Below are 27,826 nucleotides of genomic sequence, written 5' to 3'. Positions count from 1 at the left end.
TGAATCAAGTCTAAGACCCAGAATAACCAAAAACAAGACACAGACAAATGTCCTAATAAATTACCCCCATGTTTTATGCTAAAAAAAACTTCTTTAAAGGGTTTCTCCTGAGGTTGAAAAACATGGTTGTTTTCTTCCAAAAACAGCACGACAACTGACCATGGGTAGTATTTTTCAGGCTATATGGCGCACTGGGGTATAAGGCGCACCATCAATAAATGCCTGCTAAAGTGTCTAGGTTCATATATAAGGCACACCAGATTATAAGGCGCACCGGATTATAAGGATGAATGATCAGCAGGTGGCAGACCTGTGCAAATTTCAAGGCAGCTGTTGTCTGTAAGTACGGTTCATATATAAGGCGCACTGGACTATAAGGCGCACCTTTGATTTCTGAGAAAATCAAAGGATTTTTGTGCGCCTCACAGTCCTAAAAATACGGTAAGCTCCATACATTTCTATACAGCCGAGCTGCAATACCTGTACAAACCATGGACAGGTGCGGCGCTGTTTTCGGAAAAAAGCTGCCATGTTTTTTTAACCTTGAAGAACCCCTTTAACTTTATTTGAAGTTGAATAACCAGATGTACAAAAATAACTCTTTAAATCCCAGCGTTCTTTAGCCCGGCCAAGTCTATATTCATCGCAGGTATCCCAGGTCACACCCTAAGAAATATAAATCTCTAATTCGGACATAAAATATCAGTCTAAATGGGAATTAAGCCATTTGTTTCATGCATGGGAAGGTCACGACTCCTTTCATTTTAATATTTTATCTCATTGAAATTGAAGTCTTTGCGCACAAGGTGAAGGCTGCATAATAAATGAGGCGAGGCGAATGAATGAGGACTTTTATTTCTCAGACCGGTCCTCTCCATCACTAGGAGAAGTCCCATTAGTTCTCTGCTAAATGATAGAGTTCTAGAAGGATGGCTTTATTGGTTTTCCTGACATTTGACTGATTATCCCTGTAATTCTCTTTGCATCTTTAAATCAGGTCCTTTACAAAATTTACTATCTGTGGGAGAATTTTTAGCACAGTGAATAGGCTTTATCTAGTGACCACATGGTGGATATCAGTTGCATAATTGTTATGGAACTTGGTGGATTCTATTTTAAATAATTTAATTTGTCAGCAGAACTTTACCCCTTACACCTAAAGGTTAATATAAAGTTAAATGATCTGCTACTGAGGCACTCTATCTTAATTAAAGAAATTTTTCTGATATGCAAATGAGTATAGATGAGTCAACTTCTGAAGAAAAGAGTCAGTTTTTCTCCACGCCCACTCAACCCCACCTCCTTCTTTTGACTGAAAGCTCAGTGTCTCTTCAAATCTCCTGAGCAGACAGGAGGTCTTCTCCCTGTCTTTACCAAACAGCTGTCACTCTCACTGCATGGGGACTTTAACAATGAGCACTTAGCCTGCTAAGGGGGCCCTGTCTCTCCTAGGTACGCCACCTGGCAGTGCCCCATTGCAGACTTCTGAATGGGGCCCCCTTCCCACTTAACAATATACATATTACAGAAATTTACATACCTGTATACATAAACATACAGTTCTTAATTTATACACACACATTTATGCACATCACATATAGACACAGTGCCATATAAAGACGAACAGCATTTATACACACATACAGTATTTACACACACCATATACCATATACACATACAGCATATACACATCACAGAGACATGCACACATACAGCATATATACATAACATATAAGATATACACATATTATTCTGTACAATGTGTAGCATAATATGTATATAATGGGGCACATCTTTCATATTTTAGTGTCAGTTCATATGACGGGGCCCCCAGACACTGCGGACCCCATAGCCACTGATACAACTGTAATTACGCTCCTCAACACAATTATCCTTGTACAAGTACCCCTCTAACACATATTAAAATAAATAAACAGTAAAAATCATAAATATTTATCGCCACACCCTAAAATCTGATCTATCAAAATATTAAAAAGGTTATCCCCAGCCTTCAACGCCGTAACAGAATATTAGCGATTAAATATCTGAATCGCCACTTTTTTCCCATTTTTCCACGCATAAAAATATGATTAAAAACTTATCAAATGTTTATATTAGTCCCAAATTTATATACGGTAAATTAAAACACCAAACTGTGAAAAAGTTATTGGCCTCCGAATTTGACAAAATATTAAAAAAAAAATGTTTTGCACAATTTCTTCAGCTTTCCAGTACATTGCATGGAATCAAGACTTCACTCATCCCTGTAAACCGAAAAATAAAAAAAGTTCTAGTTCTAGAGGCGAGTGACAAACTGAAACGTAAAAACGAAAAAGTGATATTGCGTCGTCACTGTGCAATACTGTATACATTTGTATACTGTTAGATTGTGACCATTTAAGGAGGGGACAATAGTGCAATAGAAGATTAAAAAGGTAAGTAGCCTCCCCCCCCACCCCCTGTGAGTGATACAGTATTATAGGGGGTCCAAGCTTCAGAGAAAACCTATTTCTAGTCAAAATAAACTACAACAAAGCAGAAGTATAACGTGATATTTCACATCGCTTTTATTTCTTCCCCCAGGAATCACGACACGGTAGTGCAGTGGAAGAGGATTCTGAAGGAGATAATGATTCGGAAGAGTTTTACTATGGAGGGCAGGTGAAGTTATAATGTGTGATATAGTAAGACCTGCACATACGCTTTGTCATTGTAACCTTAGGATTTATCATCTACTACCTCCATCCATCATATATAACTTGTAGAATGCTGCAATCAAGCAACTTATTGCTTTATACTGATACTGATGCTGATACTGGTCTTAAAGGGAACCTGTCACCAGGCACCTCATTTTCACTAAAGACAGGTTGTAAAAGCCCATGAAACCTGCGGTGCAAAAATGCATCTCTGTCTTTTCTAAGCATTTGTTTACAATAAATATACAAAATCCTTTGGTTTGGATGCATTTAAAAAAACAACAACATGTGACTTGTCTGAGCTGCAGGCTGCCTCCATCTTTGTGCTCTTGTACAGCTTGTCCCTCCCCCACTGATGTCAGGCTGACCAGGCTGTGACCTCTGTGAAGGAGAAGGAGGGAGGAGCTATACAGGAGCACAAAGGTGGGGTATAAGCTCTGAGAAGTGAGTAACACAGACAAGTCACATGTTGTTTTTTGAAATGCATCCAAACCAAAGTCCAGCCCCTGTGACTACCCTAGGATTTTGTCAGAGTGCAAGAGTAAGTTAAAACTCACAATTATATGGTAATGCAAATTTTTAGAAAAGGCAGAAAGGCAGATGTGCACTGCAGGAGTAATAAGCTTTTGCAAACTGTCTTTGGTGAAAATGAGGTCCCTGGTGAGAGGTTCCCTTTAAAGGAAATTTACCATCAAAATCCATCACGATAAACTAGGTACACTTACTCATGGCTCCAGGCACCGTGACTGTGGTAATCTTCTTATATTTGTTATCCATGGCCTCCTTCCTTCTAAAATCAACTTTTAAAATGATGTTAGTAGCTCCACAGGCTGTAACACTGTGCAGGAGAATTTCCCCTCTCCCATTGTGTAAGATTATATCAGGCTGAGCGAGCAGGGGAGGAGACAGTGTAATAACCTGTGAAGCTACAGAACGGAGGGGCTTTTGTTGCAGCTCCCAGAACCCTTCTGGCTCATAAGCATCATTTTAAAAGTAGATTTTAGAAGAAAGGAGGCCATGGATAACAAATATAAGAAGATGACCACAGTCCTGGTGCCTGGATCTATGAGTCCCTGATTTATCATGAAGGATTTTGATGGTAAATTTCCTTGAATTTTATGACTAATCATTCACAGTTTTTGTCTTCACATGTGAAATTGTTTTTTGTTGCTTTACTACAGGCTCTCGTAGCAGTACACTGGGGCCTGAACCCTCCCCTGCTTAATAGGAGGAGCATTTTAAATAGGAAAGGTAGGAGAGGAGTTAGGCAGCAGGAGTGGTGCTTTAGGAGTGCAGTGCATGCCCCCATTGCACCAAGCAGGTAGTAGTGGATTGTAATTTGGTTGGTAGCTCAGAGCTGATGGCCACCCAAACCACCCACCAAATTTTATGCTGAGAAAGACCTTCACCCATGAAATCCTATTACATCTGTTCATGCTCTCAATACACACGTACACAAGAGCCATTTCAGGACCTTTGACGGTCCTTTGACGGTCCTCCTTGACGGACCTTTGAGCGGTAGTGGCAGGAGGCGCTGCCGCGGAGCACAGATGGATAGATAAGTAAGACTTCTTTTATTTTTTTTAAAAAATTTTATTAAATTTTAAATTTTATAGACCCGGTAATTAAAGTTTGACTTCCTTATGGAACATTTTATGGCCCTGGATTAGGGATGTCACACGTCTAACCCTTACTTACACTTCTGCACCGTATTTAATGTTTTCTATGTGTGACTGCATATTTTATTAGTGTATATTTTATTTATCATCCTCCATATAACTTATAACTGCCTTCTATTAGGTCGGAGGGCTCTCCTGTGCAGCACATTAGAAGGTTTTCACACCCGGGACCTTGATTTTTATGTTTTCTTAGGGAATACATATTTAATGTATAGATTCCTTAAAATGACGACTTCAGCTTTAAGTTCAATATGTTTTATCATGCACAATATTTGTGAAACAGAACCGTAATGCATTCTTAATTCACTTTAAAATGAATTCCCTTACAGAGCCACTTGAAACTTATGCATAATAAATAAAGGTATATAAACTAGCGAGGACTACGTGCGCCTATTAATTATTGAGATGGGAAATTCATTTTACAGAAGAGTAGATCATATTCTATGTACGGTGATTGTAAAAGGCTTTGCAGGTGCTACATTCATTTTAACCCTATGATAACTGCACTGTTTGGGTTAAAGGGGTGTAACTTGAGAGGGGGGGGGGCAAATGGTGTGGTCACAACCGGGCCCAAGAGGATTAGGGGGCCCTTAGAGTAGATCATATTCTATGTACGGTGATTGTAAAAGGCTTTGCAGGTGCTACATTCATTTTAACCCTATGTTAACTGCACTGTTTGCCCATACGACATACAGCACATGTCTGGGTTAAAGGGGTGTAACTTGAGGGGGGGGCAAATGGGGTGGTCACAACCGGGCCCAAGAGGCTTATGGGGCCCTTAAGATGTTGCTTCAAACCATACAAGTGCAAGTTACCACCACTGCTGGGGAATATAGGGTGGATTCGCATTGGTGTGTGTGTTGCAAGTCCGTTGCGTATTTTGCTTCCGTTATTTGTCCGCAGTGCGTCCCTGATGATTTAGTTTTTGCAACAAAAAAACCGAAAACTTTAATATTTAACATAACACCTGAACATCGAAGTGGAAATGGTTATGAAGTTTTTTTTTTGGAGGGGGGCATATTGGCTTCTGTGATCCGCAAAAAACAGGTTTCAAAATTTTTTCAAATCACAGACAATAAAACGGATGTGAAAAACCACGCCAGTGTGAAAGAGCCCATATGTGTAGCAGTGCTGACCATTTAGCTCAACTATTCTTCACTGCTTTCAGAAATTTGTTGTGCGGTGAGGTTTTGGCTTGATCATTTTCCCACTTTCATACCTGATCTGCACAGGAAAGTAGAGAACAATCTGGTTAGTGGGAAGCCAATGATTACAAGAAGAAGTCCTATAGGTTGTGCATACCTTCTGCCAGTCCATTCAATACAATGGGAGTGTCGGTAATTGCAGAGCACAGCGTTGGGGTATCTCCAATACTCCTACTGTCTTAATGAGTGTCAGAGTTATCTGACTGCTGTGCTATACAATAGCTATAGCTTAGCATTGAATGGACTGGCAGTAGGTATGCTCGACCTGCAGCTCCATCACTTAGAGAAAAACTAGACCCCTATTCTTGTGATGTCCCAAGCATTGACCTCCCACTAATTAGATTGTTCTCTCCTTTCCTGTGGAGATTAGGCATCAAGTCTGAAAATGGTCAAGCTAACACCTTACAGCACTGCTACATGTAATTGATGCTACATGTAAGTGACAGTATGTACACACGACCTCTTGACCTAATAATGAGAATTGGATCCCCGTTCTCATGATGATCAATGGGAGTCACTTATCTATGACAATATGAATTAGTAAAACCTCTTTAATTGCCTAAAGAATCCAAGGGTTTCCTGATTCCGTTACATTCTGGAACTGTGAGATTGTACTGGATATACTAATCCTTTATTAATGTTTTTTTACATAGGACTGCAGAATTGACTTTGACTGGATTGTAAAGAATATCTGTCCTGATGTGAATGTTTTAGTCATTTAAAAACATGAAGAGTCTTTCCTTAAAACTCTACATTACTCCTAGAAATGTATGAGTGAATCGACAACTTGGTGTTACTATTCCATTTGTCAAATGGGTGTGTCCCTGCACATTATGAACCATCAGAACAGATCAGGGACACACCCCAGGTGGTAACGCCCAGCTGTCTATTACATCTGTCATTAAAAAAGGTGACCTCAGATTATTATATTGGACATAGTGTCCAATCTAAAGGAGTTGTGACCCTCAGTGATCGTGGTAGAAGGTTTATAATTGAAGTTTTGTCTCCTATGCAGGTGAGTTACGATGGGGAACTCCATAAGCACCCACAGCTGGAAGCCGACCTCGCCGCAGTGAGAGAAATCTATGGACCCAGCGCTGTATCTCTCAGGTAAATACAGTGTATGGAATATATTTTATTTTAATCAGAATACACCTTAAAGGATTTGAGGCTCAACTTTAGTACACTCAGCTCCTCTTGCTCAATAACATCCTGCCTGTATATTGGACACTATGCACAGTTTGCTCAGTTCTTCCTGCTCTGTAACATGCTGCCTGTAGATAGAACACTGTTTACAATCTGCTCAGCTTCTCCTGCTTTATAACATGCTGCCTGCAGATAGGACACTATGTACAATGTGTTCCATATCTCCTCCTGCTCTATAACATGCTGCCTACTGATAGGACACTACGTATAATCTGCTTAGCTCCTCTAGCTCTAATAATGTTGCTTGCAGGGTGGAAACTGTGTACAACATGCTCAGCTCATCCTGCTCTATAATATGCTGCCTCCAGATAGTACACAATGTAAAATCTGCTCAGCTCCTCCTGATCTATAACATGCTGCCTGCAGATAGGACACTATGTACAATCTGCTCAGCTCATCCTGCTCTATAACATGCTGCTCACATATAGTACACTATGTACAATCTGCTCAGCTCCTCCTGCTCTATAACATGCTGTCTGCAGATAGGACACTATGTACAATCTGCTCAGCTCATCCTGCTCTATAACATGCTGCTTGCAGATAGGAAACTATGTACAATCTGCTCTGCCCTTCCTGCTCTATAACATGCTGCCTGCAGATAGGAGACTATGTACAATCTGCTCAGCTTATCCTGCTCTATAACATGCTGCCTGCAGATAGGACACTATGAACAATCTCCTCAGCTCCCCCTGCTCTATAAAATGTTGCCTGCAGATAGGGCACTATGGGCACTATGTACAATCTGCTCAGCTCCTCCTGCTCTATAACATGCTGCCTGCAGATAAGACACTATGTACAATCTGCTCAGCTTATCCTGCTCTATAAAATGCTGCCTGCAGATAGGGCACTATGTACAACGCTTAGTTCCTCCTGCTTTCTTAGGCTCTATAACCTTCTTTTAATAATTTTTTAAATCCTGTACAACCCATATATCAGCAATGTCTTACTATCAATTCAGTCAATGTTTCAAAGAATGTCCTGCTCTCCAGTTTCATGTTTATGTTCAGAGTTTTCTCTTTGCTGTTAATATTAGTAACATAATAATAATTTTGTATTGCAGGGAATATGGAGCAATTGATGACGTGGATATTGATTTACATATAGATGTTAGCTTCCTAGATGTAAGTTATGTAAAAATAAAATGTACTCTTCTTAAGGATGGCAATGCTTTGACATGAAATCAAGTAGAGGAGAAGGATATGATTGGAAAATATATGAAAAATAATTGGGTTAAAAAAGTTAAATGGACATTATCCCAGGAAAGCAAATATTACAGTAAAATTTCACCATAACCTTTCTGTAATTGTGTTTGGTTTAATATTTTTGATATTCTTATATTTGTGCTCCATTTTTTCTGTATATATACAAGTAGTACTTAAGCCAAGGCACCTAATTCTACCAGAAAATACTGGAAAATGTATTCACTCAAGTATAAGCCTAGGGTGAGAAATGCATTGGTCACAGCCTCTCAGTAATGTAATGCCCAGCAGCCCCCCCCCCCCAGGAATATAATGCCAAGCAGCTTCTCCCAGTAATAAAATGCCCAGAAACCTCCCCCAGTAATGTAATGTCCAGCAGCCTCCCCCAGTAATGTAATACCCAGCAGCCTCCCCCAGTAATGTAATGTCCAGCAGCCTCCGCCAGTAATGTAATACCCAGCAGGCTCCCCCAGTAGTGTAATGCCCAGCAGCCCCCCCAGTAATGTAATGCCCAGCAGCCCCCCCAGTAATGTAATGCCCAGCAGCCTCCCCCAGTAATGTAATGCCCAGCAGCCCCACCAGTAATGTAATACCCAGCAGCCTCCCCCAGTAATGTAATGCCAAGCAGCTTCTCCCAGTAATAAAATGCCCAGAAGCCTCCCCCAGTAATGTAATGCCCAGCAGCCTCCCCCAGTATTGTAATGCCCAGCAGCTTCCCCCAGTAATGTAATAACAGCAGCCTCCCTCAGCAATGTAATGCCCAGCAGCCTCCCCAGTAATGAAATCCCCAGCAGCCTCCTCCAGTATTGTAATGCCAAGCAGCTTCTCCCAGTAATAAAATGCCCAGCAGCCTCCCCCAGTAATGTAATGCCCAGCAGCCTCCCCCAGTAATGAAATGCCCAGCAGCCTCCGCCAGTAATGTAATACCCAGCAGCCTCCGCCAGTAATGTAATACCCAGCAGCCTCCCCCAGTAATGTAATGCCCAGCAGCCTCCCCCAGTAATGAAATGCCCAGCAGCCTCCCCCAGGAATGTAATGTTCAGCAGCCTCCGCCAGTAATGTAATACCCAGCAGCCTTCCCCAGTAATGTAATGTCCAGCAGCCTCCCCCAGTAATGTAATAACCAGCAGGCTCCCCCAGTAGTGTAATGCCCAGCAGCCCCCCCAGTAATGTAATGCCCAGCAGCCCCCCCCCCCAGTAATGTAATGCCCAGCAGCCTCCCCCAGTAATGTAATGCCCAGCAGCCCCCCCAGTAATGTAATAGCCAGCAGCCTCCCCCAGTAATGTAATGCCAAGCAGCTTCTCCCAGTAATAAAATGCCCAGAAGACTCCCCCAGTAATGTAATGCCCAGCAGCCTCCCCCAGTAATGTAATGTCCAGCAGCTTCCCCCAGTAATGTAATTCCCAGCAGCCTCCCCCAGTAATGTAATGCCCAGCAGCCTCCCCCAGTAATGTAATGCCCAGCAGCCTCCCCCAGTAATGTAATGCCCAGCAGCCTCCCCCAGTAATGTAATGCCCATTAGCTTCCCCCAGTAATGTAATGCCCAGCAGCCTCCCCCAGTAAAGTAATGCCCAGCAGCTTCCCCCAGTAATGTAATGCCTAGCACCCTCCCCCAGTAATGTAATGCCCAGCAGCCTCCCCCAGTAATGTAATGACCAGCAGCCTCCCCCAGTAATGTAATGCCCAGCAGCCTCCCCCAGTAATGTAATGCCCATTAGCTTCCCCCAGTAATGTAATGCCCAGCAGCCTCCCCCAGTAAAGTAATGCCCAGCAGCTTCCCCCAGTAATGTAATGCCTAGCACCCTCCCCCAGTAATGTAATGCCCAGCAGCCTCCCCCAGTAATGTAATGACCAGCAGCCTCCCCCAGTAATGTAATGCCCAGCAGCCTCCCCCAGTAATGTAATGCCCAGCAGCCTCCCCCAGTAATGTAATTCCCAGCAGCCTCCCCCAGTAATATAATGCCCAGCATCCTCCCCCGGTAATATAATGCCCAGAAGCTTCCCCCAGTAATGCAATGCCTAGCACCCTCCCCCAGTAATGTAATGCCAAGCAGCTTCCCCCAGTAATGTTATGCCTAGCACCCTCCCCCAGTAATGTAATGCCCAGCAGCTTCCCCCAGTAAAGTAATGCCCAGCAACCTCCTACAGTATGTAATGTAATGCCCAGCAGCCTCCCCCAGCAATGTAATATCCAGCAGCTTCCCCCAGCAATGTAATGCCCAGCAGCCTCCCCCAGTAATGTAATATCCAGCAGCTTCCCCCAGCAATGTAATGCACAGCATCCTCCCCCAGTAATGTAATGCCCAGCAGTCTCCCCCTATAGTGTAATGCCCAGCAGCCTTCCCCACTAATGTAATACCCAGCAGCCTCCCCCAGTAATGTAATGCCCAGCAGCATCCCCCAGTAATCTAATACCCAGCAGCCTCCCCCAGTAATGTACTGCCTAGCAGCCTCCCCCAGAAATGTAATGACCAGCAGCCTACCCCAGCAGTGTAATGCCCAGCAGCATCCCCCAGTAATGTAATGTCCAGCTGCCTCCCCCAGTAATGTAATGCCCAGCAGCCTCCCCCAGTAATGTAATGTCCAGCAGCTTCCCCCAGTAATGTAATTCCCAGCAGCCTCCCCCAGTAATGTAATGCCCAGCAGCCTCCCCCAGTAATGTAATGCTCAGCAGCCTCCCCCAGTAATGTAATGCCCATTAGCTTCCCCCAGTAATGTAATGCCCAGCAGCCTCCCCCAGTAAAGTAATGCCCAGCAGCTTCCCCCAGTAATGTAATGCCTAGCAGCCTCCCCCAGTAATGTAATGCCCAGCAGCCTCCCCCAGTAATGTAATGCCCAGCAGCCTCCCCCAGTAATGTAATGCCCAGCAGCCTCCCCCAGTAATGTAATGCCCATTAGCTTCCCCCAGTAATGTAATGCCCAGCAGCCTCCCCTAGTAAAGTAATGCCCAGCAGCTTCCCCCAGTAATGTAATGCCTAGCACCCTCCCCCAGTAATGTAATGCCCAGCAGCCTCCCCCAGTAATGTAATGACCAGCAGCCTCCCCCAGTAATGTAATGCCCAGCAGCCTCCCCCAGTAATGTAATGCCCAGCAGCCTCCCCCAGTAATGTAATGCCCAGCAGCCTCCCCCAGTAATATAATGCCCAGCATCCTCCCCCGGTAATATAATGCCCAGAAGCTTCCCCCAGTAATGCAATGCCTAGCACCCTCCCCCAGTAATGTAATGTCCAGCAGCCTCCCGCAGTAATGTAATGCCAAGCAGCTTTCCCCAGTAATGTTATGCCTAGCACCCTCCCCCAGTAATGTAATGCCCAGCAGCTTCCCCCAGTAAAGTAATGCCCAGCAGCCTCCTACAGTATGTAATGTAATGCCCAGCAGCCTCCCCCAGCAATGTAATATCCAGCAGCTTCCCCCAGCAATGTAATGCCCAGCAGCCTCCCCCAGTAATGTAATATCCAGCAGCTTCCCCCAGCAATGTAATGCACAGCATCCTCCCCCAGTAATGTAATGCCCAGCAGTCTCCCCCTATAGTGTAATGCCCAGCAGCCTTCCCCACTAATGTAATACCCAGCAGCCTCCCCCAGTAATGTAATGCCCAGCAGCATCCCCCAGTAATCTAATACCCAGCAGCCTCCCCCAGTAATGTACTGCCTAGCAGCCTCCCCCAGAAATGTAATGACCAGCAGCCTACCCCAGCAGTGTAATGCCCAGCAGCATCCCCCAGTAATGTAATAACCAGCTGCCTCCCCCAGTAATGTAATGCCCAGCAGCCTCCCCCAGTAATGTAATGTCCAGCAGCTTCCCCCAGTAATGTAATTCCCAGCAGCCTCCCCCAGTAATGTAATGCCCATTAGCTTCCCCCAGTAATGTAATGCCCAGCAGCCTCCCCCAGTAAAGTAATGCCCAGCAGCTTCCCCCAGTAATGTAATGCCTAGCAGCTTCTCCCAGTAATAAAATGCCCAGAAGCCTCCCCCAGTAATGTAATGCCCAGCAGCCTCCCCCAGTAATGTAATGTCCAGCAGCTTCCCCCAGTAATGTAATTCCCAGCAGCCTCCCCCAGTAATGTAATGCCCAGCAGCCTCCCCCAGTAATGTAATGCCCAGCAGCCTCCCCCAGTAATGTAATGCCCAGCAGCCTCCCTCAGTAATGTAATGCCCATTAGCTTCCCCCAGTAATGTAATGCCCAGCAGCCTCCCCCAGTAAAGTAATGCCCAGCAGCTTCCCCCAGTAATGTAATGCCTAGCACCCTCCCCCAGTAATGTAATGCCCAGCAGCCTCCCCCAGTAATGTAATGACCAGCAGCCTCCCCCAGTAATGTAATGCCCAGCAGCCTCCCCCAGTAATGTAATGCCCAGCAGCCTCCCCCAGTAATGTAATGCCCAGCAGCCTCCCCCAGTAATATAATGCCCAGCATCCTCCCCCGGTAATATAATGCCCAGAGGCTTCCCCCAGTAATATAATGCCTAGCACCCTCCCCCAGTAATGTAATGTCCAGCAGCCTCCCCCAGTAATGTAATGCCAAGCAGCTTCCCCCAGTAATGTTATGCCTAGCACCCTCCCCCAGTAATGTAATGCCCAGCAGCTTCCCCCAGTAATGTAATGCCCAGCAGCCTCCTACAGTATGTAATGTAATGCCCAGCAGCCTCCCCCAGTAATGTAATATCCAGCAGCTTCCCCCAGCAATGTAATGCCCAGCAGCCTCCCCCAGTAATGTAATATCCAGCAGCTTCCCCCAGCAATGTAATGCCCAGCAGCCTCCCCCAGTAATGTAATGCCCAGCAGTCTCCCCCTATAGTGTAATGCCCAGCAGCCTTCCCCACTAATGTAATACCCAGCAGCCTCCCCCAGTAATGTAATGCCCAGCAGCATCCCCCAGTAATCTAATACCCAGCAGCCTCCCCCAGTAATGTACTGCCTAGCAGCCTCCCCCAGAAATGTAATGACCAGCAGCCTACCCCAGCAGTGTAATGCCCAGCAGCATCCCCCAGTAATGTAATAACCAGCTGCCTCCCCCAGTAATGTAATGCCCAGCAGCCTCCCCCAGTAATGTAATGTCCAGCAGCTTCCCCCAGTAATGTAATTCCCAGCAGCCTCCCCCAGTAATGTAATGCCCAGCAGCCTCCCCCAGTAATGTAATGCCCAGCAGCCTCCCCCAGTAATGTAATGACCTGCAGCCTCCCCCAGTAATGTAATGACCAGCAGCCTCCCCCAGTAATGTAATGCCCAGCAGCCTCCCCCAGTAATGTAATGCCCAGCAGCCTCCCCCGGTAATGTAATGACCAGCAGCCTCCCCCAGTAATGTAATGCCCAGCAGCCTTCCCCAGTAATGTAATACCCAGCAGCCTTCCCCAGTAATGCAATGCCCAGCAGCCTTCCCCAGTAATGCAATGCCCTACAGCCTCCTACAGTATGTAATATAATGCCCAGAAGCTTCCCCCAGTAATGTAATGCCTAGCACCGTCCCTCAGTAATGTAATGTCCAGCAGCCTCCCCCAGTAATGTAATGCCAAGCAGCTTCCCCCAGTAATGTTATGCCTAGCACTCTCCCCCAGTAATGTAATGCCCAGCAGCTTCCCCCAGTAATGTAATGCCCAGCAGCCTCCTACAGTATGTAATGTAATGCCCAGCAGCTTCCCCCAGTAATGTAATGCCCAGCAGTCTCCCCCTATAGTGTAATGCCCAGCAGCCTTCCCCACTAATGTAATACCCAGCAGCCTCCCCCAGTAATGTAATGCCCAGCAGCATCCCTTTAGTAATCTAATACCCAGCAGCCTCCCCCAGTAATGTACTGCCTAGCAGCCTCCCCCAGAAATGTAATGACCAGCAGCCTACCCCAGCAGTGTAATGCCCAGCAGCATCCCCCAGTAATGTAATAACCAGCTGCCTCCCTCAGCAATGTAATGCCCAGCAGCCTCCCCCAGAAATGTAATGACCAGCAGCCTCCCCCAGCAATGTAATGTCCAGCAGCCTCCCCCAGTAATGGAATGCCCAGCAGCCTCCCCCAGTAATGAAGTGCCAAGCAGCCTCTCTTAGTATTGTAATGCCCAGCAGCCTCCCCCTGTAGTGAAGTGCCACATTCACATTCCCCTGGTAATTATATACCCCATGCAGCCTCCCCTCTCTAATGAAATGCAACATGAAACCTCCCGAGTAATAAAATGCCAAGCAGGATTATGCCTCAAGCAGATGAATGGGAAAGTGATCCCCCACTTGCAGTATGCCTGATGTTTCTTACTCCACTTATGTTCACAGAAAGTGATTTCCCTTACCATAAAGATGGAAAGGATTAGGATCTTCCAAATGTTTTACAGCAGAGGCATTCGGCACATTCATGACGCATTACTGCACAGTACATTACGAACGTGCTGCACCATAAACAAGTCCAATAGAAAGCAATGGGGCTGTGATTTAGCTGATTTTTGTGTGGATGAGGCCTTAGGCAATGTTTATGAAGAATTAATAAAATGAATAAAATTAAAGTAATAAATGTCTCGGAAAATTGGTCAAAAACAAAAGACTCTTGGCCTTTATGTTCAGGAGTTTAAATCTCTTGAATGTATTTTAGGTCAGAATAAATATCAGATCTAGTCATAAAGGGAGATAGATACAGTTGCCCTCTCCAAAAAGATCTAAAGCAGTGATGGTGAACCTATGCCACAGGTGCCAGATGTGACACTCAGAGCCCCTTTTGTGGGCACCCAGACCATTACATTCAGCACAGAATTCGCCAGACCAGGTCTCCTCCTGCAGTCCGACGGAGCCGAGGATGTGCCACACTAAGTTATATTTTAAAACGACACATCCTTGGCTGCTTGTGACTACCAAATGAGGCAAAAGTTGTGCACAGATCTGAATTATCATTTGAGCTCCTACTTCGGGTCCTCTGATTCTTCCTGTTCAGGAGAATCTGAGTAGAAGCTACAATGATAATCTGAATTTCAATTCCTTCTTCTTTATAATGTATTGCTGTCCTCAAGGCGCTTATGCGATTGAAAGCTATGACAAAGCACTTTTGGTTGTAGTTTGGGCACTCGGAAGGTTATTTATTAACAACTTTCAAATGGAAAACTGGTGGAATAGTTTTTTTACCCTTGTGCCTTATATATGCAGTGTCTGTGCCACAATTTTGGTGCTTTTCCGGCACTCATGTCTTGTGAATCTGACACTTTTCTGGCGCTTCTATTTTTCCGACTGATTTTGTGGCTCAATTTTTGGCGCTGGGAGATGGTCTTGGGTTTTTCTATTTCGACTTCATGAATGTGGAGACTGTTCCAATCCTTTTTGTTTGTGCACCAAATCATTAATCTTTTGCGCCACAAACTCAGCACTTTTCTAGCGCCGCCCTGTGCCCAAATTAATAATTGCTCCCTCGGTCTCTAAACGGCTTGCCATCACTGATCTAAAGTATTCCAAACTTTATGAACATAATGGTCAACCTACCTTATATACTGTACATGGCTGAGAGCTCTGAAGATGATCAGTCCAACAAACCTACAATTTCATATTGACCATAGTACTGGACATTCTGCATATTGTGACCAGAGATTTCTACATAGTGTTCAACTACATACAGGACATGGTCATTCATCCAAAGATGAGTCCTGCCGTCCTGATATTTATAAGGGTGCTCTAGAAGGGCCTCTTCTACAGTTACTATGACTTTTAGTATTTAATGTAACAATTTCTTGCTTACCCAGTGTGTAATTGGTAGAACACAAACAAATTACTTATTTACCAGGTGGTGGAAGAAATCAGTGACAGTATTGTTATCTGTACAACGGAGTATTAGCTTTGTATCTCCCAACTTTATTCAAAAGAAGAATGTGAATGGCTTTCTTTTTATTGCTTATTTATATTTTTTATCTTTAAGGCCCCGTTCACATGGCCTTGTGCTCACCCGGACTGGATTTCAGGGGCCATGTGGAGAAGGTTGGTGGGTGAGCGCTCCACACCCCACCCCACTCCATCGAAAGCCGAGTGGCCGGCTTGGTCATGGTGCAATGAGTCCCTGAGTGCTCACTGCACCATGACCATAAGACCTCTATGGGGGCTGTGTTCTGGCGCTTTAAGTGTGCAACCAGGTCATAGGTCCCCATATGGTCAAGAAGATCTGACAGACAGAAATATGTGTTTTGTCCAAGAAATAACAATTCTTATGATTATAACAAGTTCTTTCCCAGTTACTTTGGTGTCATAGAAGATAAGTCAAGTTCAACCTTTAAATCCTATAGTGCTGATCCAGCGTGATGCCACTTGACACATATGAATGACCCTAATAAGAATAAATTGACACCTGGTTGTTACCATTGTCAAAGGGCCAACAGATTATTGAATACTGGCGCACTACCTTCAATTATTTGGCGCCCCTGCAGTGCTCGGGCAGTGTGCACCTTCTTTTTTTAGGTGCACATTTAGAATACAGGGTGCGGCACAATTCTGTCGGTTCTGTCAATTCTGTCGTGTCACAAACTCTGACTAAGCACACAAAACTGGCGCAGACACCTTACAAATACATGTACATGCTCCGAAGACGTGCAAACACAGACAGAAAACTGGTGCAGCCAGAATAAAAGATCTGGTCATAAACTATCTGGGATTGGCTTTATGGGTTGTGGAAATTTTTACTAAATCAATGTGACTATTTCCTAGGTAACCCTATTATTCATGTGTTTTTTTTATTCTTTCAGGAAGAAATTGCTGTAGCATGGGATGTGATCCGCACAGAACCTATTGTAGTCCGTCTGCATTGTTCTCTAACACAGTATTTAAATGGCCCAGGTGAGTAGGGGACTTCTAGGGTTTGATGTAGAGTCTTCTCCGTAGCAGACCACAGATAGCAGAGGATGACCATGCAGCAAGAGTGTATGGGCTTTCTTGTTATCCCAAACCTTATCTGAGAGCACCATCATTATGTATCCCTAACAATCCATCAGCCATGAAATGCATTAGCTCAGGAATTTACATACAATCTAATATTCAATAGGAAGTGTTCCAGCTTTTCCACTAGATCCCCGTGCAGCTAACCTGGCCTGGGCCTTTCCATTACAAATGTTCTTGGACTTTGTCCTTGACCTGAGTTGGCCACTTCATGGACCACGTCCCATATGACCCTTGTGCCACCTCTTTGACTGACATATCAGTACATTTTATTATTAGGATTTAATGATAACGTAAAATACTAAAGGACCCAATGCCCTCTCCTTGTCCAGAATAACCTTATTAAATTCTTTATCTGAGCAATTTCCATTTCCAGCTCGACAGAAGCCATTATTCTGTATCGCTCTTCTGAAACCTATTATGATCGACACAACGATTTGACGTTCCGGACTTACAATTCTTACTAGAGATTAATTTTCCTTTCTCAGGCCGTAGGAGATGATGGTTATTGGTGTAAATTGCTTCTATTTATGTGGATATATAACATTTATACATCACCCAGTGCAAAGGGAATTGTGTGTAATTCTATGGTCCCTGATACTGAAGAATACACATAAATTGCTGACACTTCACACATTATTTACCATACCAGAACCCTTAACCCTCCAGAGTAACCACCAATATTCCAGCAGTCCAGTCTCTAACACAAAAACTAGAGGTCCAGCAGAAGACCATGTCTGATGACTCTGCCACTTCATTAGTGTTGATGCGTCTTGTCCCGCGCCCATTCCCAATCTTCCACCCTACTCTGGCCATTGGTCACTTAATTGCACTGACCTCCAGTTTCTTGAAAAGCAAGAACCCACAGATTTAGCAAAAAAAAGAAACCAAATCAGCTCACCCCTTCCTGCAGATTGCTCTAATCACATCCCAGGTCCGTGCAGCGGGGTTAGTTGACACCAACAGGGCAAATGCTCGAAAAAAGAAAGATGGATCCCGGCACTGGACTAAAAAATTCTTCAATACCTTATTAAGTTACGTTAAAAAAAATGGCTACCACAAGCTTGAAATCTGACGACAAATATTCGTATGCTAAGACTAAGGGCGTTTTATATGCCCGAAACGTGTCAGTTTCAAGCCTGTGTGTAGCCTGTTTCAACGTACCGTAACTTAATAACGTATTGAAGAATTTTTTTAGTCCAGTTCCGGGATCCATCTTTCTTTTTTCAAGCATTAATCCACAGATTTCTTTTAACTTCAAATGATGCCCAAGTACCCCAGCCTTTTTGAGAACTTTCTCTATAACTTTTCTTGCCTGCCCAATTTATCCATTTGATAACAGATTCTTCGATTTGTGCAACCACCACAATTCCTCTCTACTACCTCGATAACATGTTTTAGTGTCTAGTTCTTCTTTGTCTACCGACCTTTGTTAGGAGAGATTATTTCACAGTCCTCCTTTCCAGACATCACAGATACCTTCTACAATGCTCCCGTTTCGGCTCTCCAGACGATATATCCAAGTGGCCAATGTTATTATGTTCCAATGACCAATCTCTTGCACTGGGGTCTATACGTTATAGGATGATTCACTAATAACTACATTTTATTAATAGTTGTAAAAATTGAAGGCTCATCGTATTTGATGGTGCAAATTAGGCACAAGTCTTATTACTGTGCCATGCAGTGCTGTTTTCTATGGAGAGGGGAAGGGTGAGCTGCGCTCATGCCTCCTCTTCTCCAGTGTGCCGCCATATGTCGGGCAAACGTCTGAGTGAATGTACCCTAAGACTGTGCAGCGAGAGGAACTACGGTTTTGCACGCGGACGACATTCAGCAGGCCGGAGGCAGGAGACCCCTCTCTCTAGCAATGGCTGCAGAGGGATTAACACGGCACACTAGTGGCCCATGCAGAGACTCATAATGGTGGATTCCTCTAGCGGCGGTCTTCTTCTTCAGGAGATTTGCTAGCTGTAGGGTCACAGAGGCTAGCGGGTTGATTCCACCAATCTATATAGTCTGCTGGCTGATGTGGGGTTCGCTGTAGCTCCGGAATGGGGGTGTGGATTGGTGTAACCCCCTCCTGGTTTATAGGTGGTGAATCGGGGTGCCCCTGATGTTAAAATAAGAACCAGGAGGCGGAAGCTGTGATCCAACAGGCCCAGCTCACGGCTCAGGTTACTTCAAGCTTACAAACGTCCATAAAATGGAAGCACATGCAGTTGTTGAAATACAGTCCTGTATCTCTAACCCCTTAACAACTTGGCTTTTTTGTTTTTGTGTTCCCATTTTCTGCTCCCCACCTTCAAAGATCTATAAATTGTTTATTTTCATGTACAGAGCTGTGTGTGGGCTTGTTTTCTGTGTAACAAATGTTACTTTCCAGTGATTGCATCCAATATTCCATGCCATATACTGGCAAGCAGGAAAAAAAATTCAAATGTGGTAAAATGTGGAATTAACAAAAAAAAAAAACGTTTTTGCCACTTTCTTTTAGGCTCTGTATTTATGCCCCCGGTAAGGGGTTAAGATCCAAGTCCCAAAACTGTCAATTGGTGCAGTACCCTGGTCTTGTGGCCGCTCTCTATCTTCTCTGGACCCTTTTATCTGGGTCTATGCCCCTCTGGATTTTCTATAATCTCTTTATTGTAGGCCGTGGCCTCTATACTGGAACATTCATCCAGCTACTCCTGGAGACAGTATGACTTGGGGGGGTCCTTAACCACATCCCTGAGATGAGAGACAATCTTTCTCTACCTCTGTCATCTGCTGATGTTGGGATTTTGCCTGTTGTAAGCTATTATGTCAGGCTGGCACACTCCTCTAGTTATGTGTCGTTTGTGAACGAGCCAGCTCCCCTCAGTGAACCGATGGCTCACTTAACCCCGCCCCTAACCGACTCACCACGCCCCCTTTAACACAATACAATCAGGTTAAAAGTGTTGTGGAAAGGGCTGACTGGTTGGACTGCGGCTCCCTATTATACATGTAATAGGGAGCCGATCAGGAGCCAGAAGAGCCTCCTCTTCTTAGTAAGCGGAGGCTAATGAGCCAGCTCACTAAGAAGAGCCGGAATTCCCATCACTACTCTCCGCACTGTCTCAGTACACACTCACTGACTGAGTGCAAACTAACTACATGTCTGAGGGATGGTCCCTTCCTTATATACTCTGCTCTGACACTAATATTAGGTAACTCCTACATATACAGGTAGCAACCTAGCAAGGCTTGAGCCTGAAAGTGGTACAACCAATGTATATAACATAAATGGATAATGACTTTGGATCAGTGTATACACATTATAATCAGTGCAATTCAAAATAAAACATCACATCAGTGTACTTTAACCCTTTCACTCATGCGTAGGAGCCCATAGGCGTACTGTATTCTATCATATATGTCATCTCATAATATCTCCTGTTTTCCAGTGCCAACGGTGGATGTGTTTCAAATATCGACAAAAGAGAAATTTGGTTTAGGACATCAGTTGAAAAAGTAAGTTACAAATATCTAAAACTATCATTTATCATGGAACCTCTTAGGGGCTACGTCAGGGTGGGTAACGGGCTTAGTTATGGGCTGAGCCCCTGGAGCTTGCATCTTTTATTACATACCTGTGCCAAAACCTAGGAAAATAAGTTCCTGAGCACAAAGCAAGTTTATATAAAATCAGCTCACAGCTGTAGCCTATAGCAACATATAGGGCGCCACGGTGGCTTAGTGGATAGTATTACAGCCTTGCAGTGCTCGGGTCCTGGGTTCAAGTCTCAGGGGTAACATCTGCAAAGAGTTTTTAAGTTCTCTCCATGTTTGCATGGGTTTCCTCCGGGTCATCCGGTTTCCTCCCACACTCCAAAGCATACTGGTAGGTGGATTAGATTGTGAGCCCCATTGGAGACAGGGACTGATATGACAAGTTCTGTGCTGCTCTGCGTAATCTGTGTGTGCTATATAAATAAGGGAATTATTATTAAACATGTACAGTACCTACCACTTATAAGCTACAACCATTAACCACAAAGTATGGAAGTATGAGAAAATAGCTTATTTCTCTCCCTCTGTACCTACAGGCAGCTGCTGGCCCTAGGGTCCAGAAAGCCCAGCCCTGATCTTTTTCTACCTAATTCCCAGAGTTAATTGCTTCAGTCAGAGGCCACTAGGGTGAGCTCAATGCAAAGAGAATTTTTTTTTGTTCAATAAAAACCAATTAATCTCTATATATTGAGCTCCCACTATAGGTGGATTACTATAACAGGAATTTACTCATTTATTTACACCACTTTCCTGTAAATAATCCATTAAAGGGACTTGCCACTTTACTTTATGATTTTTTAAATTTTTGTGTAAAAATGGAGGGCAAGATATTATGTAATTTACCAATATACATCTACTAATAGTTCTGCTCCGCTTTCTTAATAGTTCTGCTCCTCATTAACCAGAGATTCCTCTCCAAACAACAGCTGCATATAGAGGGTCATGTGATATTATCCTTCCATGAACAATCACCCTGCCAAGACCTTAATCTTATATTTATGAATAGTATCATAAGGTCCTGGCAGGGTGATTGTTCGTAGACAAGAGATCACATGACCCTCCATCTGCAGCCATTTCATGGATATGAATGTGTGGTTGATGCAGTAAAAGACAGGAGGCTTCACTTTACATATAAAGAAAACTAAGCAGAACTATTCATAGATAAATATTGGTAAATTACATAATATCCTGCCCCCACTTTTTCCCCCAAAAAGCTAAGTTAGATGAAAGTTTACCTTTCTGTATACCCCGATTTGCATGGGAGTGTCCAGTGAGGAATGGTTTCCCTCACCCCGCCCCACTCCTCACTGGCCACTCCCATGGGCCACTGGCCACTCCCAAAGGTAAACTTTCATGTAACTTATATTTATTTTGGAAAAAGGCAGTTTTACTATAAAAACTCTTTGGCAATGTGCACACTATTCTCTATGGGGGTATAGGGGAGCCAGAAAAAGGGCTCCTGATGACAGGGTTAAGTATGAACACCATAGAAATAAGTAACCTAGATGAGGGGTACAATATTTTGCTATGGGGCCCCATTATGTCTGTGTACACCCCTGAAGCCAGCTATGCTATTTTGGTAGCGTGTCTGTACAACCTTCTTATTAAAATAGCTGCACCATGTGAATACCTCACAACGCTGCAGCACAATACCCCGGAGCAGAACGCTGAATTTACGTTTTTGCGCCTGTAGCTCATTGATTCCTGCTCCTCTGCCATTTACATACCTTGGATGAATTGATTAGACATGTTTGTTCTTTGCTAATAGCTAATTCCAGGAAATCATTGAATCAGGCAAAGCAGATAATCGGGTGGATCAATGCCGTCATTTGCAAATATAATTTACCTATACTATAATTACCGTGTAATGAGGAATTGGCCTGCAGTAGCTTTACTGAGAGGCTGGGAATTAAAGGGGTTATCCAACCTTTTAATATTGATGGGATTTACTTAGGAGAAGCCATCAGTATTACATCTCTGTGGGTCTGGACCATTAGCTGTTTTTCGGAGCTGTGGTGCTGTGATCGCTGCAGCCTCTGCAATGGTCACAGCAGCCAGGGGTGAACCTAAACTCTCTGCTGTCTGAGATTAGCTATAGAATGACGCCCCCTCTGCCCAATCTGATAGCAATGTATTAGGTTATTTTAGTGGGTTCTCCATGCAATGTCTCGCACTCATGCTGACATCTGGTATGACCAGACATTATACATAAGTAGCAGATCCTGTTTTGTAGCAGGTGATTTCTCCCCTAATGCTGCCTCCTATCTTGATGCATGTGATGCTACCTGAGGCAAGTTGTTCAACTCGCCTCTTGGCTGGTGCACCCTTAGCAGCAGCTAAGTTTTATCGCAACATACACTGTTCTTCCTTCAGAAATTAGTTAAGGTACATCTGATTGTAGGTTCCTCCTTCCATCCTTCACCTTAAACTATCTTTCTTTAATCTTTGTAAAAGTACCAAACCTGATCTAAACTTTACTGGGGCATTGGATATCCTCTCCAGGCTATGGGAAGGAGGCTATTCCATGCCTCAGTAGCCTCTGTTAAAGTTTAGAACAGGTTTGGCAATATAGAGGGATTAGAGAACTATCGGAAGGAGGAACCTTAATAGGTAGTATCCTGACAGTAGGCTTCTTTTAATGATCCCTCAAAACAGCTGATAACGGGGACCACATAGAATGAACCCAATAATCATTTTTTGATCTTAGTGGGGTTTGCCCTAATTAATTTCTTTTTAACCCCTGCCAATAGTCTGTTACCTTTCTATCCATTCCTGCGTGGATGCAGCATTGCCCCTTCTTTAGGTCTCCTGGTCAATGTTATCATGTAGGACATCAGCACTAGATGATAAATGGGGGGCCTGTCATGTCAGACCCCAGGAGCTTTTTCCTGCTCCTATGCATGGAGCAATCCATTAACACCTTATAGGAGTGTTACATTCAGCAGAATCCAGCCCCTCAGTGGACAGGTAGCAAATCCAGCTACAAATATGCAACTAGTGCAACAAATTGAAATGGACTCCTGTCTCCATCAATGTTACGGTGAAAACAGCTTAGGTTGCAGATAAATCTGCGGATGGAAAGAATTTCAATTTCCTACAGGTTATTCTCATATTGTATCATACGTCCAGAGGGAGCAGTTCTAGCACTTACATTATATGAGGGAATTGCTATTTCTATGACTTCTGATCAGTTCACTTAGAGATTGACCCTCCAGAACTGATTCCTATAGACTCACAGCTTTATAATACACTCATGTAATAAAAGTATAGCTAAGGAGGCTCTACAGGGGGCCAGTACAATTAATAATGGTTTCTTATGCTCTACTGCCCCTCTATTACAGACACTTGTGGTTCCTTAGCTGTTACGTAGCATGGTACCTCAATTCTTAGGGGTCTATGACTGTGACGGTAACGTCCTGTTTACTGAAGTGTCCATTGAAAATCCCCAGTGGTCCACATGATGTCTCCATACCTCACAACTAGTGTTGAGTTGACCTAACAGACCCGAACCCAAAGTTCATTAGATCCCCTCTCACCGGCAATGCCCACTGTCAATCCGGGTACCGATCATGGATATTAACTCTTTAAATGCTTCCGGCAAAGCCGGTGGTGGCATTCAAGTCAATGAAGCGTGTGCTCACTGGCCCTAACATGCTGGTGGCACAGGGCACCGCCATTTTGGGGTGAAGAGTCACTCCCCAATGACATAATTTGGAGCGACGACGCTCCAGAAAATGACGATGCTCAGCAATGGCACACAGAGCAGCAATGAATGCCAACAGCGACTATGCCAAAGACATTTGAACAATGAACGCTCCTGATTGGTGCTACTGGAGGGGGTTCTGGTACATATTTTTCAAATTCAGAATTTTCATGGGTCTACTCATTATTACAACTTTTGTGATGACCAAAGAAGGACTAAAGGTAAGGTGCGCACAGAATTCCCCAAGTCACAAGTCCCAATCCTGCTCCGCCCCTAACTCCACCCCCTAATGTGCCTACAAAGAATAATACCAGCCCCCATTGCCATCCCCCACACAAAATGTGTCCTCAGTGTATAATGCCACCTTCCTGTGCACTTCACAGTAAATACCCCCCTTTTCTGTTGACCCCATTTAAAAAGCCCCCTTTTCTCTAGCTTATCTATAAAATACCCCCTTATGTCTACCCCCCACTTATTATGCTCCCCTTTGTATAGCCTCCCAACGTATGCTCTCTTTCATGTAACAATTCCAAATATAATCATGTCATCATCTTCTGGAACATCATCGTAACTGTGAATTCCATTGTAAATGTCTTGTTACACTTTTGCTTTCACTATAATAGACACAATTTCTCATGTTTAACACTGGCATGAGTCCCTCTTGTCCATGGAGCTCCTTGTAGTTTATTTAATCTGTCAGCTCCCTCTTCCCTGTAGCTCCCTCTTCCTTCTTCTTCTCCATTCTTCCTCCTGCTGACAGCTTGGAGGGGGACAAACTTCAAATAGCAATATCTTCTGAACCATGGCACCTAGAAACACAATTCTGGTGTCATTTTAAAGAAGAGAATCTCTACTGTATTCTATTGTACTATTGTGCTTAAGTTACAGTTAAAGTTACAGTCGGGAGTGGGAGCTGCATATGAAAATTATACTCCAGACTAAAATTTAACAGTAGATATCTCCGATTCTGTGACATTCTCCTATTTACAATAACAGCAGAACTGTGTTTCTTGGTGCCATGATTCAGAAGATATAACTGCTTGTAACTATGGCTTATATTTCAGCCCTACTATTAAAAGGTATCTGCCCCTGGCGGACTTTCCTCCCAATGCCCTGTAGTGTGGGACAGACTCAAAAATCAAGGAATGTCCTTTCAATTTGGGACGTTTTGGAAGGTATTTGTCACTGCTGCAGATCAGTAGTGAAGGGGTGCTGGGCTGGACTGGAGGAGAGGGGTAAGTATAGGGTTTTTTCTTGTATTATATGAGTCCCCAAAAATTTTAGACTTCCTAAAACAAAACCGTTTGACCTGATAGCACTCCTTCCAGGTCCTCAGCAGATAGAACAAGGTGACACCCGGTCATTGATCAGTTTTGCTATTTGTTCCTATTACTTTTATAACAATTAGAAAAAAGCGGAAAAGTCATTTTTTTTCTCCCCTAAACCAGAGATTGTACATCTTCTGGTAACATCTGTCGAAAACACCTTCCGGCTGTGCCTCACCAGCAGCGGGGGGCTCCCCTCCAATGAAGACCTCCTCACAGTTTAGGAAGCGCTCATCCTTACCTCTGTTGGTTAATGTTCTATAACTAGGAATCCAAACCCTAAGGAGCTCCGAATCTATAAAGCAAGCGCTGTTCTGTGCTGTCATCATGTTTGCTAATCTTCATCGCTCCGTCTATTTGGAGTCCTCCAGGGTGTCAGTCTCTGGAGAACAGAGCATGTGAACCATCCGCAGCAGGGGGCGAGCGCTGCAATCTATAGGGGCCCCGGCACAGATCCTGCGGCATGTGCTGATGAGTTGGGGAGAGGGTTTGTTTTAGTAAAAAGCTTTTGCCTGGGGTTCTTTTGCTTAGTAGAAGGCACAGATAGTCTCTAACCAGCCGCTGCTTTTCATGTGTGCACAGAATCATGCAGACGTTTGTGACACAGCAATGGAAACAGAGCAAAGAAAAATCCAACTGTTCGCACAAGAAGATATCGGACAAGAAGGTGAAGTCTCCTCTGCACATTTTTTCTACGTTGCGCAGGTAATGTTACCTTTAAGAACTTGTGTCCGGCTTTGACCTACATAGTATCTGTATATGGAATCACAAACAAATCTGCATAAAAGAAATCAAAATCCATCATGATAAACCAGGGACATTAGATCCAGACACCATGACTCGGGTATCTTATTATATTTATTATCCATGGCCTCCTTCCTTCTAAAATCAACTTGTAAAATTATACTAAGGCTGCATTCACATGATGTGTGCCCACCGTACCATAGTGCGGTGGGCACACGTTGGCACCCTCTCCATAGCGATTTATGGCGCCGTATTCCAGGGAAAGATAGGACATGTCCTATATTTCTCCCGGGTACGGAACGGTACGGTGCCACTCCCGTATGCCGCCGAGCGCCCATTGCCGTCTATGAGGGACATATATGCGCCATATATACATCAGCCAAATATACGTCGGCCGTATATACGTTCGTGTGAATATAGCCCAAGGCTGGGTACACATCAGGTTTTTTTGCATCCGCCTGACGTATGCTGAAACGTTGACATTTGAAAATTGACAAAAACTGATGCATTTTGTGTCATCCGTTTGCATCGGTTTTTACACTTTAAAAAGCAGATACGTTTTTTTTTGCCTCTGTGAAATAAAGTTCAAACAATTCAAAATACAAGATCCATAATTTGGGAATAAAGACGGGTGTGACTGGTGACTTGAACACTTTCAGCATTTGTCATCCATAGGGACCAATTTAAAAAAAAAGTATACTTTTTCATATGTTTTCAAAAAGGACATGGAAAATGCAGCAGCCCACGTTCTTCTCAACCAAAAAAAAAAGGGATACAGACGCGCAGGACAACAATCGTACACTGTTTGGGCATCAGTCATGTCCATGGAAATTAATGAATACGCCATAGTACATGTTAGATACGTTTTTTTGCAGTCAAAAACATGTACGTCAGGCGGATGCAAAAAAAACGTGATGTGAACCCAGTCTAATGATGCCGTTGGGTTCTGGGGGTTATTACCAGAGCCCTTCAATGCTGTAGATTCACAGACTGTTACAATGTCTCAACCTCCCTCTCTGTTCTCTCAGCACTTTCCCCCTCTCTCTGCACATAGTGGAAGGGGAGAAATGCTCATGCACAATGTAAGCTGCAGCACACAATGGATATATACATATATGAAAAAGATAGACAGATAGAAGATAGATACTGTGAATAGACTATAATCTACAGATAGATATGAAAAATATTGATAGATAAATATCCAAAGAATAAATAATCATCACTCCAAATGGCAAAAAGTAAAAATGGGAAAAAAGTTGTTTATTCCAAATGCTACGTTTTGGCTAATGAACCGGTTTCAAACATACTTGATAAAGGTTGATTAGCCGAAATGTAGCGTTTGGAATAAACACCTTTTTTCCCATTTTTCTTTTTGACATTTGAAGCCATGATTTTTTATTTTTTTGGTATTTTGGAGGGACCTTTGCTGCCTGGTCTAATTGGCACGCACCCACCTCTATATGGGTTGGTGCACTGTTCTGCTTGGAATTTTCTTTTTATAGATAGATGATAGATAGATTATAATCAGTGGATAGATATTGTAGATAGATACAGTATATAGATATGAGCTGCAAAGACGGATACAACAGATATATCTAGATAGATAGATAAGAAGAAGTAAAATCCAAGTCAGCACAATCTTATGGACTCCTAATAA

General features: G+C 43.9%; 1 protein-coding gene across 2 annotated transcripts in view; it reads left to right on the top strand.

Moving 5' to 3' along the window:
* The window catches only part of PARP8 (poly(ADP-ribose) polymerase family member 8), a 190,821-nt gene that overhangs the window by 120,499 nt on the left and 42,496 nt on the right, over window positions 1–27,826 (top strand). For both annotated transcript variants that reach the window (XM_072136327.1, XM_072136336.1), the window contains exons 6-11: window positions 2,584–2,661; window positions 6,596–6,690; window positions 7,847–7,907; window positions 16,674–16,764; window positions 20,292–20,358; window positions 26,008–26,130. In XM_072136327.1, the coding sequence (XP_071992428.1) occupies window positions 2,584–2,661; window positions 6,596–6,690; window positions 7,847–7,907; window positions 16,674–16,764; window positions 20,292–20,358; window positions 26,008–26,130 (515 nt within the window). The remainder of the gene's footprint in view (window positions 1–2,583; window positions 2,662–6,595; window positions 6,691–7,846; window positions 7,908–16,673; window positions 16,765–20,291; window positions 20,359–26,007; window positions 26,131–27,826) is intronic.

The sequence above is a fragment of the Engystomops pustulosus genome, chromosome 1 (genome assembly GCF_040894005.1).
Source record: "Engystomops pustulosus chromosome 1, aEngPut4.maternal, whole genome shotgun sequence".
NCBI lineage: Eukaryota > Metazoa > Chordata > Amphibia > Anura > Leptodactylidae > Engystomops > Engystomops pustulosus.
This window is presented reverse-complemented; position numbering and strand designations above follow the sequence as displayed.